At 41.2% G+C, this 15,816-nt stretch overlaps 2 protein-coding genes across 2 annotated transcripts in view; both read right to left on the reverse strand.

Moving 5' to 3' along the window:
• Positions 1-323: 323 nt before the first annotated feature.
• On the reverse strand, positions 324-8,331 carry sp3a (sp3a transcription factor). The gene is made up of 6 exons (XM_035175049.2): positions 8,151-8,331; positions 7,676-7,773; positions 4,751-5,951; positions 3,440-3,626; positions 3,147-3,343; positions 324-2,258 (listed from the first exon to the last, which is right to left on the reverse strand). The coding sequence occupies exons 1-6, from the start codon at positions 8,155-8,157 to the stop codon at positions 1,966-1,968; spliced, it is 1,983 nt and encodes a 660-aa protein (XP_035030940.1). The 5' UTR covers positions 8,158-8,331; the 3' UTR covers positions 324-1,965.
• A 5,440-nt stretch (positions 8,332-13,771) lies between these two features.
• LOC118120370 (obg-like ATPase 1) overlaps positions 13,772-15,816 on the reverse strand; it is a 41,264-nt gene continuing 39,219 nt past the window's right edge. Inside the window, exon 11 of the mRNA XM_035175215.2 lies at positions 13,772-14,245. Coding sequence (XP_035031106.1) covers positions 14,144-14,245 — 102 coding nt within the window. The 3' untranslated portion in view covers positions 13,772-14,143. The remainder of the gene's footprint in view (positions 14,246-15,816) is intronic.

A 15,816-nucleotide genomic window follows, 5' to 3' on the forward strand; every position in this document is an offset into this window, starting at 1 on the left:
CTGTCTCCATCCCGGGAACACAACACCAGGGGAAGGTCGAGGGGTCACACGTCTCGTCCTGCTCCCTTGGCTGCAGTGACATCTACTGGACTACTGGCCCAGTGTAAACCCTTTGGGGTGGGGGGGAGTAGAGAACGCAGTGCCTGGCTTGATGATATGACATGACATGAGAAACCAAACATTTCAAGTGCAAAGACAAATGAGAACTTGATGTACATTGTCATTTAGTCTGAAATATCACGCCGTCCTCCGATAACAGACATGGTACAAGTGAGACAAATGTAAAAACTGAATTTTAAAATAAAGCAAAAATCCAAAGGAAATTCAAGTGTGACAGAAGAGTTTATATTGTTATATTGACATATTTATACAGAAGATTTGATTGAAGATAAAACTTCAGTGTTTAGTACATAATAGGAAGATGGTGTTTGAGTGTTTCTAAAGCATCTTGCTTTCTGTGCTATCTGACTTAAAGGCTCAAGTGTAATCTCCTGAAAAGGACCATGTGGCAACCGGTTGGATTTAAAGAAAATACACAATTATCCTCATGTGACGTTCACTACTCAACAGTTGAGGGGTTAAAAAAAAAAGAAAGAAAAACAATATGGAACAGGACAATGCAACGTAAAATAAACCATGAGTATCAACAAAGAAAGAAACAATAGTACTGACGATGGATATAAAGTGGTTTCTTGGGAAGTATACAAAACATATTTTTCATTTAAAAAAAAAAAAAAAGGATTATCAACAAACAAGATGAACAGTGCTGTTAATAGAAAGAGTACCGCTTTTAGTAATACACTGATTTTTTTTCCCAACTGCATAATAGATAAGTGATGGAGCAAGATACTGCTGAAGAATTCTGTTTCCATAATGGTTATGGTTACAAAAAAAAGAAAAACGACGGTGAGATTTAACAAGCACAGGTAACGTGGTGACAGCTTAATTCACCTCAGCCTTTGGTCCATCTGATTACATCTCTCCACAACACCCTCATTGTCCAAGAAGCTCGAGGGGTGATGAACTTTACTCGTGTCACACAGTCACAAGTCACCCTGAGTTTGTGGTCAAATTTTGGCAATTATCTTCAAAAATGGCTTTTACTCTTCATATAACAACGAAAGTTTTTTTCTCTCCTCGTTTTGAAATCCTCCCATAGAAGGAAAACACATTTGAATTACATATAATGGAACCGTAGGAAATATTTTGACTTTTAATATCACAAATGCATTTTCTATGTAAAGCCTGATATAAATAGTGGTTCGGTCAAAATATTTAATAAGCAAATGACGTATATATCATATCAACATTTTATGTTCAAGAGGAATTACAATACAAAAAAATTGATTGTTTTTCATTTTCACCTGCAATGTAGTCTGTGTGAAGAGTTTGTCTTTTAAAAATAAACGCAGGAAGGAGGTTTGCTAATGTGCAAGCAGACTGACAGTAAAAGAGGACAGTGAAAATAAAACATGTTACATTAAGAGATTTGCGAGGACATAAGCAATAACATAACTCGAGCTGGATAAAAGGATCTCTGTGGTGAGATTGAGTCTTTGCTGAGAGCAATATGGAACATACTTTACCTCATCAGAACAAACCACCAGCAAAAAGGCGGAGGAGAAAATTGCTCAACTTACCAATAATTTGTCATGAAAAAACACATTAACATATTAGTAGATTCAAAACATAATGGCATCCTACATTTGCAACTACACAATATTGTACAAAATAAGGCATTTCTTTGTGTGTTTACTGCAATGTTTTTTCCACCTTCTTTTAGTCTCAGATACTAGTTTTTCCTCATTAGAAACTGAGTACGGACATGGTCGGACTATTTTCGTGTTAAAATATATATGTATATATATATTTATAATTTCAGTTTTCTTCCAAAACGTGAATAAAAACGCAGGTAGGAGTATACAGTATGCGGGAGTTTGCACAAGTTCATACGCGGAGTGTAAATCACTCCATGACTTCACTGGCCGCTACTGTGGTGACGAGCTGGAGCGGGATCTCTGCATTGGCCAGGATGTCCTGGGCGGCGTTGGAGCCCTGCTGGATGTTGGTGAGGATGAGGGTGGTCCCGCCCGCCGTGGTGATGATACTGTCCGAGGACCCTGCGGATTCCATCGAGGCCACCACTGCGCTGCCAGAGTTCACACCTTTTTTGTTCTGATGAGTTTTAATGTGCTTCGCCAGGTGGTCGCTCCGCATGAAGCGCTTGGAACATTCTGGGCAGACAAACTTCTTCTCGCCTGCCGGAGAGAAAATACAGTTTGAAGGGTAAATAGTTTGGTGGTGAATACATTTGGAGAGGGTCAAACCTGTCATCTGTCTGGAGGATATGTTTTTAAGGAAGGGATATAAGTTTAAGACAGTGGCACAGAAGTTCAGTTTGTTTGATTTATGAATTATATCAAAGAAAATGAAGAAGAAGAAAATGAAAGGTAGAGCTGTCACTGATGTTAAAATAATAGATTATTATCGTGTGTACAGCCACATTTTAATCCCTGCTTTAAATAGGTAGATCAATCATGTGTTATACCTCCTCACTTTGTTTGCACAATGCATCAGCATTCAATCCATATTTTAGACTTTTGTTATATTGCAATTGATGAAAATTATATTGGGATGATTATTAATATTGTTTTCGTTACCCAGTCATAGTTGAGTGCCAACCTGTTTTCTCAAAACCAGCAAATAAACATGTTGTGCATTTCACCCCATGAGTAACGATTGTAATTACAAAGGAACATTCTATAAAATTCAAAACAGAGCAGGCGAGCTGATGAGAGGCTGAGTCCACACTCAATAAAGAACCATGGGATGAATATAAAAGCCACAGCTCATTACTAGCATCTCTTGAAATGTTTGTTACATAATCGGTTAACAAATCTTGTAAATTATGGTGCTGCATAAACTGTTAAAACATTCTGAACTGGAAAATTACTATCAAGACTGTAAAATCTGGATATGTTTCCACAGTGGTCTTCATTCCTAACCTGACATTTTACATATTAATTCAGGGTGGAGGGAAGATGCTGTTATTTCTTTTGTGACTCACATTTTGAAGAGCAAAAAACAAGAACATTACACTGATGTTTTCCTGATGTGCAAACACTAAGGGATCCAAAAAAGGGCACCTGTGTGTGTTCTCCTGTGTCTCTGCAGCTCGTCGCTGCGTGTGAACCTCTTCCCACAGAACATCCAGCTGCAAACAAAAGGTCGCTCCCCTGAATGCCAGCGCAGGTGTGCTCGCAGGTGCGATGTCTTTCCGTATACTTTCCCACAGCCTGCGATGTGGCAGATGTGCTGCTTCTTTTTCCCCGTGCTGGATCCTCTGAGAAACAAATGCACTGACAGTTAGGCTCCGTTATTTCCCCTGCAGAGGCAGCCACGACACCCAAACGACTCACAGAGTGTGGAGATTACTAACCTGCCACCTGACTCTTTACAGTTGGGGCAAGTACATGCCACCCGGCGCAGCCTCTTGCCCTCCTGACCCAACTGATCATCGTCATCCACCAGCCTGACGCGCAGGTGGGACAGATCACTCGTGTTCAGGGTGGAGTCGGTGCTCAGCTGCCACTCTCCAGAGTCTGGCTCTTCCTTTATCTGAATGTCTGAAATGAATGTGTGCGTTAATGTCAACACAAGCTCTGGTAATAACACGACAAAAAGCCAGAGAGGTATTTTATGATTGTGCGTTGCTGACAGCATGGTGGCAAATTGCACAGTATCCATATTAAACACAGCGATAAAATAATTAGTTGATTGACAGAAAATACATCAGTGTCATCACTTATTTTAATAGTTAATTAATTAAACTAAATAAACTTTGCAACAGTTAAAAAAAAGTGTTAAATGTTTTAACACCAGCATTTAACACAAGATGGCTTTAAAGACAATGCATTGTCAGTGCACAACACATGCTTATTTACATATACTATTAATATTATTTATGTATACAATACATGTAAACTATGTTAACAATGAAAACTCCACGTGATTCAAACTTTACATTTGAATTGATTCAAATGTGTTTTCATTAAGCAGCTGTTGATTTGCCTTTGTCATGATTTTATAGACTACACAGTTCTGATTAATAACATTAAAAGTCCTTTTCTCTGTCCAAGTGTCTTATTGAATCATGACAGTGAGGCAGCACAAACTAAACCAGGAGCCCTGAAACCAGGCAGATACATTAAATTCAGCCATTATTGATTTGATCAACAATTAAAATTTGAACATGTCTAAATGTCTCCTGTGAAAAAAACATCTATTAATTGATCAACAGAAAAAAGTTTGATTAATTTACAATTAAAATAATGGGGATAACTCAAATCATTACAACAGTACAGATATCACAAAGACAAATACACTTGATGTGCTAGCTTACACGAGTGTTACTGTGGATTGTGTGTTTTGAGCAACACAAAGAAAAATCCATTCACTTTCATTGTATTGATGCAATCATTTCGTACGTAGGAGAATATAAAGATGGACCTTTCAGAGAGATGTGACAGGATTTTTTTTAAACAAACATAAATAAGGAGGTTTTGGAGGAATGACGTGAGGTTATTTGACTCCAAGTACTAATAAGAATAATCAAGGTCTAATTCATCCCACCTTACCAGGAGCATCAACACCAATAAGAGAGTTGTGGATATGTCAGTCAAGCACAGTTTGCATTGTACACACTCACGTGAGATAATAATGTGTGTATAATAATAAAGAGCTGCCCTACCTCCCATGGTGTCTGTGTCTCCTTCCTGTTGGGCCACTGAGTTGACCGTCACTGTCTGCAGGTTGGGGATCTGACCTGTGCTGATGCTGACCTGACTGGACCCCAGTGACAGGGTCTGGACAGGGGCCAGGGTTATCTGCTGGGGTGGTGTGGTCGGCAGCTGGAGGTTCTGCAGGTTCTGCACTCCTTGCACCTGAAAGGTCTGCCACTGTATCTGACCCGATGCCGTGACTGTCTGGGCTTGGATGATGAAGGTTCCCGGATTGATCAGCTGGACGTTCTGCAGACCCTGTCCGCCTGTCTGCATCACCTGACCGTTGGTGGTCTGAACAGGCACCTGCTGCAGCTGGATGATGGGTGTGGCTGAGGACACCTGGATGCCCTGCTCATGGTTTTGTTGGATGTAGCCTTCTTGGAGACCAGAGCTTGAGTCGGCCTGTTCAGTAGCCACTGACGACAACGACGAATCCTGTGTCAGCAGACCTGATTCATTTACTGAAATGTGTAGCTCAGAGGAAGACGTTGGCACATAAAGGTCAGGATTTGCATTCGAGTCACTGACTGGTATTGTCTGTGTGAGATGAACATCTGCCTTCACCTGACTCTCTGAGCCATCCACAGGCTGACTTGTCATAATTAACTGGCCATCAGCAGTGACCCCCGTTGCTATAGTTTGAGCTCCAGACAGGCCCAGGGAGTCCAAGTCCACGCTGTTAATAGGAACAAAAGTGATATTCCCGGGCAAACCCATAGGCACATTAGTAACAACCTGACCCTGGTTGTTGAAGGTGGAGCTGCCAATAGAAACCCCCTGGATCTGATGGACATTACCAGTCTGTGATATGAGGTTCTGGTTGTTATTAAGGATGTTTGCAGTTGATGTAACACTGAGACTCTGGCTACCATCAGGCAGGATCTGAATCTGCCCCGTGGCATCCTGAGTCATGCTGGATGTGGAGAAGCTCAGCTGTCCGTCCGCGGTCTGAATCTGAGGAATTACTTGGTACTGAATGTTAGGCACTGCGTTGGCATTGGAGGAGGCCGTTCCCGATGTCACAAAGATTGGCTGACTTTGTAGGTTTTGAAGAGGAAGAACATACTGTCCGTTTGATGTTAATATTCCTTGACTTTGGATTTGTATCATCCCAGATTCATCCTTTGTTGTGGGTGTCAACACCTCCCATTTGTCAGTTCCAGTGAGCTGAGAAGAGGAATCAGAGGTCTGCTTAAGAAAATGGTTGACATTTAAAAAAGAAAAAAAAATCAAGCCCCTGATGTAAGCTAAATAGATAAAGTAAGTTGCAGCCTAGTTATAGCCTGCACACATGGCCCAATATTGTCGAGGATAAATCATGATGCTTGCATTTCACAAAATTAGTATCAGAAATATTGGGAAGCAAACAGCAAAATGGGCAAAAAAATGGAGTAAAGTTTTATTCACAGTCTAAGTTTGGTTCTCTTGGTCAAGAACAAAGATAAAAAATAATCCATGGCTTTTAATCTTTTAGTTGTAGTACATTTAAGGTCGACACTGATTTATTACAAATCATAACAAATAAAGATTTGTAAACCTGAAGTCACCACTGAGGTCCGACAGTAGCAGCTCATTCATCAGACAACATCATTAGCTTGTCCTGCTGCTGTGCATCATCGCTGCTACACACAGACACACACAGGGGAAATGTAATGGCCTGCCGCGGCTCATGCTCGACCTAAACATACTTAAATGTTCCATTTATCTTCTCTGGTTGTCATAGCCAGATTTTTTGAAATCATTTCATGCATCTGTTTGAGATTTGTTTAAGATTTGAAGGCACAGTGTTTTTATTGGTCTAATTTAAGCAGAAGAACTGGGTAAACACACCATGGTTTGTATTTAACAGGGGATTTCAATCTCAGAGACAATCTCAGAGTTTTCTTAAACTCTACACTGCCATTCTCTTCTGCGATAATTCAGTTTTAATTTACTATAAATACAATCTCAACAACAGGCTTAAAACACATGTTATTGACGCCGTTTCGAGTCGAATTTGAATGCCGGTTCCTTGGATGACACCACAAAAGCAGTATGGAGGCATTTCATGTTGTTTTATTACGTCTGAAGAATCGTCCCCCAGTTACTTCAATTGTATTAGATTTGGCTGCAACACTGTTCAGCCCTGAAACTCCTAAAGTGATTTGTGGACTCAAACACTTCACCCCACCCCTCCATCTGCATAGGGGTGAGTAGATAATGAGTGAATTTATATATTTTTCAGTGAACTATCCCTTTAAGGAAAACTGTCATGTGACCAGAAAGCTGTAGGTGTCCTTACTTGGTCTGTTTGAATAATTAAAACACATTCCAGCTGTAGCAATGACACATTTTCTTGTTTTGAAGCCAAATTACAGAGGATCCAATTCCATGGAAGCGAGAGCAAGCTCAGCCTCGCTCTGCTGTGGGTGAAGGTTCCACCTCAGCAGCATCAGCACCAGCAGCAGCTCTGTCCACCTCTGATGACGGTGACCCAACCTCAGGACTCAACCCTAGTGCAGGTGGTCGCCAGCAGGTCGAGGGGGGGCGGCTGAGGGAAGGGGGGGGGACTACTTTAAAAGGAAGAGCGAGTGGGCGACCACACAGAGAGTGGTGACTCGCTGCTAAAGAGCTAAAGTTAGGAGGGACTTCCTTGTCCTGTGTTCGAGCCCCGCAGGCAGCAACCCAGGGGTTAGCAGCCTGGCGGTGGTGTCTGTAACTGGCCTGTCACTTCGATCCCAGCGTAGGAGGCGGGATTCTCGGCGCTGCCCGAGACGAAGTGTTTCCTGAGACAATTCCCACCTCCCAAGTTTGAAATGTGTGAACTCCACTAAGCGCCGCTCAGCTACTGACAACGCAGCAGCGACATAATGAGTGTTAGCCCCCCCGGGAGAGAGAGAGAGACGCCTTACCTGGCCGCCCCTGCCGTCCTCCTGCGACAGAAAGTCGCTGTGACTGCTGTCCACCTCCATGGCAGCCATATCTTCTGGTTTCAATGGCTGTTCTCGTGCTGTGTGGTAAAACGATTTAGGTTAGGCGGTGTTAGCCGAAGCTAACGTTAGCTACACACACACACACACACACATGCATGCATGCAAAACATCTGCTGGGCTATTATAGCGTCGCTGTACTAGCTAACAACACGGTTACAACTAATACTACGAAGCTCCGTGCAGGAAACGAACAGTGCGGGGTCGACTGGATTCAGATTCGCTGACTTTTAACGATAGACGAGCTAAGCTAGCTAGCTGCTAACGCTATTTTACCCCGGCGGTGATTAGCATGATCACCGACAGACATCCCCTGCTAGCGAGCTAATGTAACCGGAGGATGCCTCATAGCCTGATAGCCTGTTAGCTTCCGAGGACTGAGACAGATGTTACATACCAGTCATCGCGTGACTCGTCGTGAACCGGAGAGTCCTGACAGTCACAAGCCACCGGACATGATCGGCGGATTATATCGAAAGCATGCGCGTAAAAAATCAGGTGATAACTGTCAAGATTTCTTTGTATTTTGATTGACGGGCGGTGAGGGGGGAACACAAAGGGTGGGGCCTGCGCTGTTGACCAGCAGCGTTTGCGTCACGCACAGGAAGTCCCGCCGTTCTTCATCGAGCTGATTGGTCGCTCGCTCCGCACGCCGCGTCGCGATTGGTCCCCCGACGCGCCAATCATCTTTTGTTGGCCACTTCCTGTTTATTATGCATTGTTAGTTTTTTTACAGTATCGTGGATCGTAGTTGGGCTTTTCGCAGGTTTAACAGTGAATCAGAGCTGTGCAGGGAACAGGTGACTTGTAGCCTCTGAAGTGTGTAAAATAAAAAATTTAGAAAAGTTGTCTGAAGACATAGACACAGAGGTGCAGTTACATTATCAGAACACTTGAGACTCATCAGCATTTAAGTCCACAACTTGCTAGTCAAGCTGTTACATAATGACTTTCTCCATGAAATACCATTTATATCACCCCACACCTTTAACATTTACAATAAACCTTGAACCTGTGCCCATTAAGTCATTGGTTTGCAACTCATTACACCACGTATGTTCCTTTTTATTTATTTATCCTTTATTTAACCAGAAATGTCTCACTGAGAGACTGTATCTCTTCTGCCAGGGATTCCTGTGCAGCAAATTCAATTAAAGAAAAGTTGAATTACTTTAATATTCTCTTTTGCATGTATTGCAATATTGACAAAGTATTGCACACACGCAGCCTTGATCAAATATTGCACATATGCAATGATAACATATTGCACACAACTACAAAAGTTCCCAAAGTACATAAGTATGGTGACTCTGAGCGTAACTTAGAAAACATATGTAAATAGACAAAACGAATGGCCAATAGAAAATGTGTTCCAAATACCCAACCAACCAAATACTTGCAACACAACCAAATACTGACAACACAACTCAATACACCGAAACCAAATACTGACAACACAACTCAATAAGCCGAAACCAAATACTGACAACACAACTCAATAAAACACGACCTAATACTGGCAACATAACTGAATACCACAGCACAAGCAAATAAAGCACAACCTAGTACTCATAACACAACCAAACACTTGCAACACAACCAAATACCAACCACACTACCAAATACTCACATATCTATTCTGTAGATCAGGGTATTGCAATTTTTTTGCCTACAAAGTATACTTTACTCGATCAATGGCACAGTTACATAAAAATCAGACTTCCCGTTGTACCTGAATTCTTCCCCGATGCCATTTATCTTTGTCGCCTTGTGTTTTTGAAAACGAACCATGGCTTTGTCGTTCTTCTGCATTAGAAAGTGATCTGCAATTGAGTTTTAAGATGTCTTTTGTGACGATTACTTGAACAAAAAACACACAATCAAGACACAATCGGAGTTTGCATTTGAGTGGATTTCTTCCCCTCCATCTGATTGTGCACATTACGACATTGTGAAAGTGCATTGAAATGAGAACCTGCATCCTATTGTACCTGATATGTGGCTGTGATGCTATCAGGACCCCACTTCTGAGTATTATTTGTGGTGTGTCAGTTCCTCACAGTGAGCGACTGCAGTGAGGCTATTTCTCTCAACCTTCAATTCAAACTTGGCCCATTACAGCCAGACTACAAAAGCACTTTCTGTGCACTCAGGAGCTCACAGCAGTGAATGGTGGATATTTCCAATCACTCTGCTGTCAATCCAAGTGTCAGGTAAACACAGGCCAATGGAAGCAGCTTCAGAAAAACCTTGCAGCTGTGTCTGTCTTACTCCAAGAGTCCTTGGAAACATATCAACGATTCTACAAAGACCTCCAAGTTAACGGGAAAAGTCAGAAACCCTAAAAGCAACAACAACAAAACAAACTTGCAGGACACCGTGGCCTACACGAGACTAGGAGCTGCGGCACGGTGTTTGTCTTCAGGCCCGTGAGTGTTGTCTCCAGCCACAGCTGCATACAAGGGAAATGAGACTGTATCGACGTTGTGTTGTATTCGCCTCATGAGAGGAATCTGTGATGTATGTGAGGGCAATTACCCAGTGGGACTTTGAGTACACAAGGATCCAGTGATAGATAAAACTGTAAACAGCCGCATCCATGACCTTCGCTCCGCATGCACAGGCCGTCTAGCTTTAATTTTCCTTTAGGATTATGGCTGGGAAATGTGATACAGATTATATGCTTTAATAACAGATCTGGATGAAATAATGGATGAGGAATTACAAGAAAAAGATGTTGTTATTTAATGCAAAAAGCCTCTTCCCAATATCATCTGGGAGTTGTCATTGTTGTGGCAGACAGTGCAGAAATGTGGAGGCTGAGAGGAGTAACAGAGCGAGTCCACAATGGCTTTGAGTGTTTCAGATTAACATATTGACAGTTGTTTTCATGATGGCCGGTCCAAGAGAGAGTGACCCCACAGAGAGAAAGTGCCCTGCTGGAGGCACCTTGTGGGACACTGTAAATGGGACCTGTGAGAGAAAATTGAAACTGGTGCTACATAGAGAAGAAGTGTGTGTGGAATATCAAATGTGTGTAATAGGCGACGCTGAGGCACTCGCGAACAGGAACCACCACACTGTTCTTTGTCCGAGGTACTGAGACTATAACTGCTGTACATAAGGGAGGGTTTCAAAGGCAGTAACATGAAAGTGTCCTCCCTTCTCATTCATTTTGGGTTCCTTTGTTTGTGCACACGAACACACACAAACACATTTCCTCTCTGACTCACATGTATCTATTACATTTGAATTACATTACATTTTTTAGTTTTTACCTGTTGCGCTGTATATATTATTTCATCATATTATACAACATTATATAATGTTTGCCCCTTTAAAAGTTAGCTCTGTCATGTCTCACATGTTATGTCGCATTTCACCAAATGAAAAAATAATGTAAATAGTAATTTTACTGTGGAAGTTCATATTTATTATAGAAACAAAAGAATTCAGAGTAAGAACAAAAAAACGTAACAAGATAAAATACAATGAGGTAAAAAAAAGGTAATGCAAATCTAATTGTTATAAAATATATGTATTTATATACACACATAAACAACTAGACTACAAAGATACAGTTTCTATGTAACGATGAAAGATGTGGCCTGGTGTATAGCAGTGCACAGTGAATGCTGAGCTATATGCGATATATCTTATTTACAGCAAGTATGGTAAAATGAGCCGGTATTGCAGGACTGTTGCTTAGGATTTGTTTTTTTAACATCACATGGCTGATTTACCTGTTTTTCCTGTACTGGCAGGTGTAAAGAAACTTTAAACGTTTACTTCAATGCCTACAGCATGTTTTGCTGCACTGTTGCCTTAAGTTATGAATGAAGTTCTTTTTTTCCAAGAGCTGTTAATGGCGTTTCTTCTTGCAACATTATACTGGCAATTTTTTACCACTGACAGGGAAAGCAGTGAATCAAAGCCTTCAGTATCACCATGAAACTAGAACATAAACAAGAAAGATACGTTGCGTAAACCCTCATATACATGAACATTTGTTACTTTAATCCAGTCCGGATTCTATGTTGATTTCATGTCTCTTCTGTGTACAGTATATAGCACAAATGTCAGGCAGACAAGTCACACAATGGTAATAATTACAGCGTGGCAACACTTGGCTATTGTCATCCAAAATAGAGATCATTTCCACTCTGTAATAATATGATACAAAACATTTATAAGAACCATTGAATTTCCCAACACAGTCCCCTGAGCACAGTTACTGCTCTGAAAAGTGCTCTAATTATTTATATGTTTATTTGTTTTAACTCACACATAACTCTTGTTTTATTCCTAAAAGGCCTTTGGTGTGTGTGTGTGATTTACGGCAGTATGTCCATGGTGTGTTTTAAAGTGAGCTTTCCGCTCTGTGCCCTTCTTGGTTTGATGCCACTGTGGTTTGCCTCGGGGCACAGTGGCACCGCTTGATTGATGGGGCTGACAGAACATTTGAGGCAACAGAGAATCTGTCACATTCCTGGACTTCTTTTATTTCTCAGAGAGGCTTTACCAGTCGGACTGCTTCTACAATCCACCTACATCACATTATAGTCTCTATAAATACCCATTTGTTTGTATTATTAACCACTGGTTACATGTTCACATGTATGTGCTCTGTGAAACCAGGATAGAGAGGAAGCCCAATAATCTTTATCACTCACTCTATGAAGATTTACTGTCGCTTTATGAAAAACAAAATGTGCCACAACTCAGACCACTGGGAGCAACTCGTCAATCCCCGAGCTTCAAGACTACAGAGCAGATGAATGATATTCTATGCAGGGTTTAGGTTGGCCAACACCACCAACATCCTGAGAAGAATGCAAAAACAGTTTTGTCTCAAGCCCACATTGTGCTCTGCAGAGGATTTGTATGGTTTCACTTAGAAAACAGCCTGTTGTTGTACACAGGATATTGTATGGTAGTAAATCTTGGTCGTAATAACTTCCTTGATTCACTTCGTGGAATTTTTACAAGTGATTATCAGCGGTTAATGCTAAAGCTAAAAAGAAGGCTTAATGTTATTTGATGCACATTTTGTCAATCGTCCTTTGTTCCATCGAACCTCAATAAACACTATGCTATATTTTGCCACTGATCTCAAACCTTAAAGACTATAATCCACCTTATTTCCATGACAAACACTGTTCTCTGTGCTGCTATAGCACAGACTCCATAAAAACATCCCATCCAAAACTTGGATATGCAATGCTATCTCTGTAAAATGACCATTTTTATTCAATCTTTTTTGTTCCCATCAAAAGGCCATTTTGTTCTCTGCAATCTTAATGGTTACGAGATATTCAGCAAAGCACTGCTGATCTGCCGCTCGTTGTTGGGACTCCCATGGAGAACACAATCTTACTTTGGAGAACTGCGGCTGCCGCCATACAATTCCATCAGCATAAAAGCTTCACAAACACTTACACACAAAGTATAGGGGCGAGAAAAACACTACTTCAAGCAACAGGAATCGTTTTCTGCTTGTGCTTGTGGATTGTGTCAACTTCTATTTTCATACTATACAGAATATGATAAAATGTGGACTTTTGGGGTGGAAATATGGTTTGAATTAATATTTCTTTTGTAGGTATGTAATTTCCTCATTGTTGAGGGATGGGAGTAAGACTGTAAACATAACAAAGATGCTATTTTTGTGCATATGTGAAGATTGAGGCTGAGAACTGTAGCGACAGCGAAGGGGAGGACGCACGTATTCATCAATCATAAATTAAATAAAAAGTGTGAATAAAAGGTTACCTCCGTAGCTTTACAAATAATCATTTAAACTGACCAATTCTTTTGGCCAAAAAAACACCTGCATGCTGCATGTGACCTTCTAAAATCAGCATCACTTAACAGATTTAATTATAACTGTCCCCGCTCTGCTACAGTCAGTGTCAGCTGTGTCTTTTAATTCTCTAATCAGTGGTCGGCAGGACCGCTATCGGCGTCCCCATGCAGCTTCCCACTCAATACAGACATCCCAAAACACACACAGACTGGTTTTTGTCAAATGTTTTATTGAGTGTAGACATCTGGGCTACTGTAAAACATGTATTATCTGCAGAAGGGGGAGAGGAGCAGGTGGCATTGTCCCCGCTGTCAGCTGTGTCAGGGCTGGCACCCGTGATGGAGATTAATGAAGTATCTGGAGAGTAATATGCTCCTTCAAATGCTGCTACAATTTGGAGTGGGGGCCAATCCTGATCTTAAATAGCAAAGCTGTCAGAGTTTACTGAACCTGTGCTTTGGCACCCGAGGGGGGATTTGATCCTACAGGACGGGCGGATGAAAAAAGAACTGGCGGTGTGTATCAGCCAAGAAAAGAGAGGTAACAATAAAGTCAGTTATGTAAACAAACAGATTGTTCTTGTGTCACTTTTTCTTTGGTGCATTTGATGCGTTAAATTTGAAAAAGATGATGTCTCCATCCTCCACGACGTAGTTTCTTCCCTGTTGTCTGTATTTCCCAGATGCCTGTGAGGTAAAAATAAAAACTGAATCAAAAGCCAACAGTCATAAACCAAACAAAGCATTTTTAGGATGGACAGGTTATAGACTGTTACATACTTTAACAAAATATTTATTGGCACCGTAGACAATATAGAGACCATAATAAGAATGTATATTAGAAATAGAAATAGAAAATATTGGCACAAGATTAGTTTCCAATATATTTCATTGCCTTCAATTACTTTACTGCAAGACACTCACACTCTCTCTCTCCCACACACACACACACACACACACATGGGCCTCCATGTTTTTGTTCCAATGGGGCGCCTGAATTCCCACTGAGTGAATAATCCTCTCCTCTGCCGGTTCCAGTTTCATGTACCCAAGCACAAAATGTTAATATGTCTTTGATTACAGCACTATCAAACTTCTTGAGGAAACCAAACAAGTTCTAACATTTCTTTTGTGTACAGTAAGTGTTTGTTCTCCTTCCTGGCCAACTCAAAAATAATTGACTTGAAGTGCTAATACGGACAGGTTTATGCATTCTGGTTCTGCACAGCGCACAATTAATTAGAAGAATCAATGTCCCTTTAAAGGCTCAGGAGACCATTTAATCCAAGCTCAATACCACCAGAAACACTGGATGGAGAGGGAGACGGGGGGAAGAAAATCAATGGCTATTTGTGATTCCTGAGTGTGTATTAAACCAGACATGTCTAACTGGTTCATTTGCACTTGAAAGCAGCCATCTGGAGCAGCAAGCTTGGCTTAAGCAGATATGATTACTAATAATGTGATATCCTCGTACACTGGCCCTATTCAGACGGCCTATTCCCACAACTGGCATTAAATAGCACAGGCCCTAATGCCACAGTCAGAACTGCTCCGTGTTCTTATGAGGCTCAAAAAGGGATTAGTGAGAGAGCATGCAGTAAGGACCTGACACTCAGATCTCCAGCCCGGATAACAATGGCCGAACCCCAGAGAGACCGGCACGTTTCACCCTCTGTTTGCTGCTTATGAGGGGAGTGGACAATACACTGCTGCTGCATTAAATATTAAATGCGTCTTTAAAAAGAAGAGACTTGAATAGTAAAGAGATTTGAATGTTTTCATAGAGCTCCCCGCAGGTCCCTGTGTGGCACTATAAGATCACATTAGTGGAGTCTGTGAGTGGGCTCATGGAGTTGATGGTGGCGATAGTGGGATTGTAACAGCACGTTACAGCTGCTGCCAACAAATGTCACACATGCATGCAAGGTTAACTTCTACTGTAATTCAGTTGATAACCTCCAGGTTATGTTTTTGTCTCTGTTTGTTTGTCTGTTATTTAGCAGGATTTTGAAAAAAATTAAAAGATGAATTACCACAAAACATAGTGGACGGATGCTGTAAGATTCAGGGATGAACCCATTAAATGAAGGTGCGGCTCCAGATCAAGGAATTATTTTCCATTTCTTTAACATTGCAAAACGTTTTTTAATTTTTTCCTTTATTTCTCAGAGAATAATTCATGACACCCAGAAACTAAAACCTATTTTCGGGACCTTTTTGTCTCTGACCTGCAGGAGCTTAAAGATGTCTGCTGT

Source organism: Hippoglossus stenolepis, chromosome 13 (genome assembly GCF_022539355.2).
Source record: "Hippoglossus stenolepis isolate QCI-W04-F060 chromosome 13, HSTE1.2, whole genome shotgun sequence".
Lineage (NCBI taxonomy): Eukaryota > Metazoa > Chordata > Actinopteri > Pleuronectiformes > Pleuronectidae > Hippoglossus > Hippoglossus stenolepis.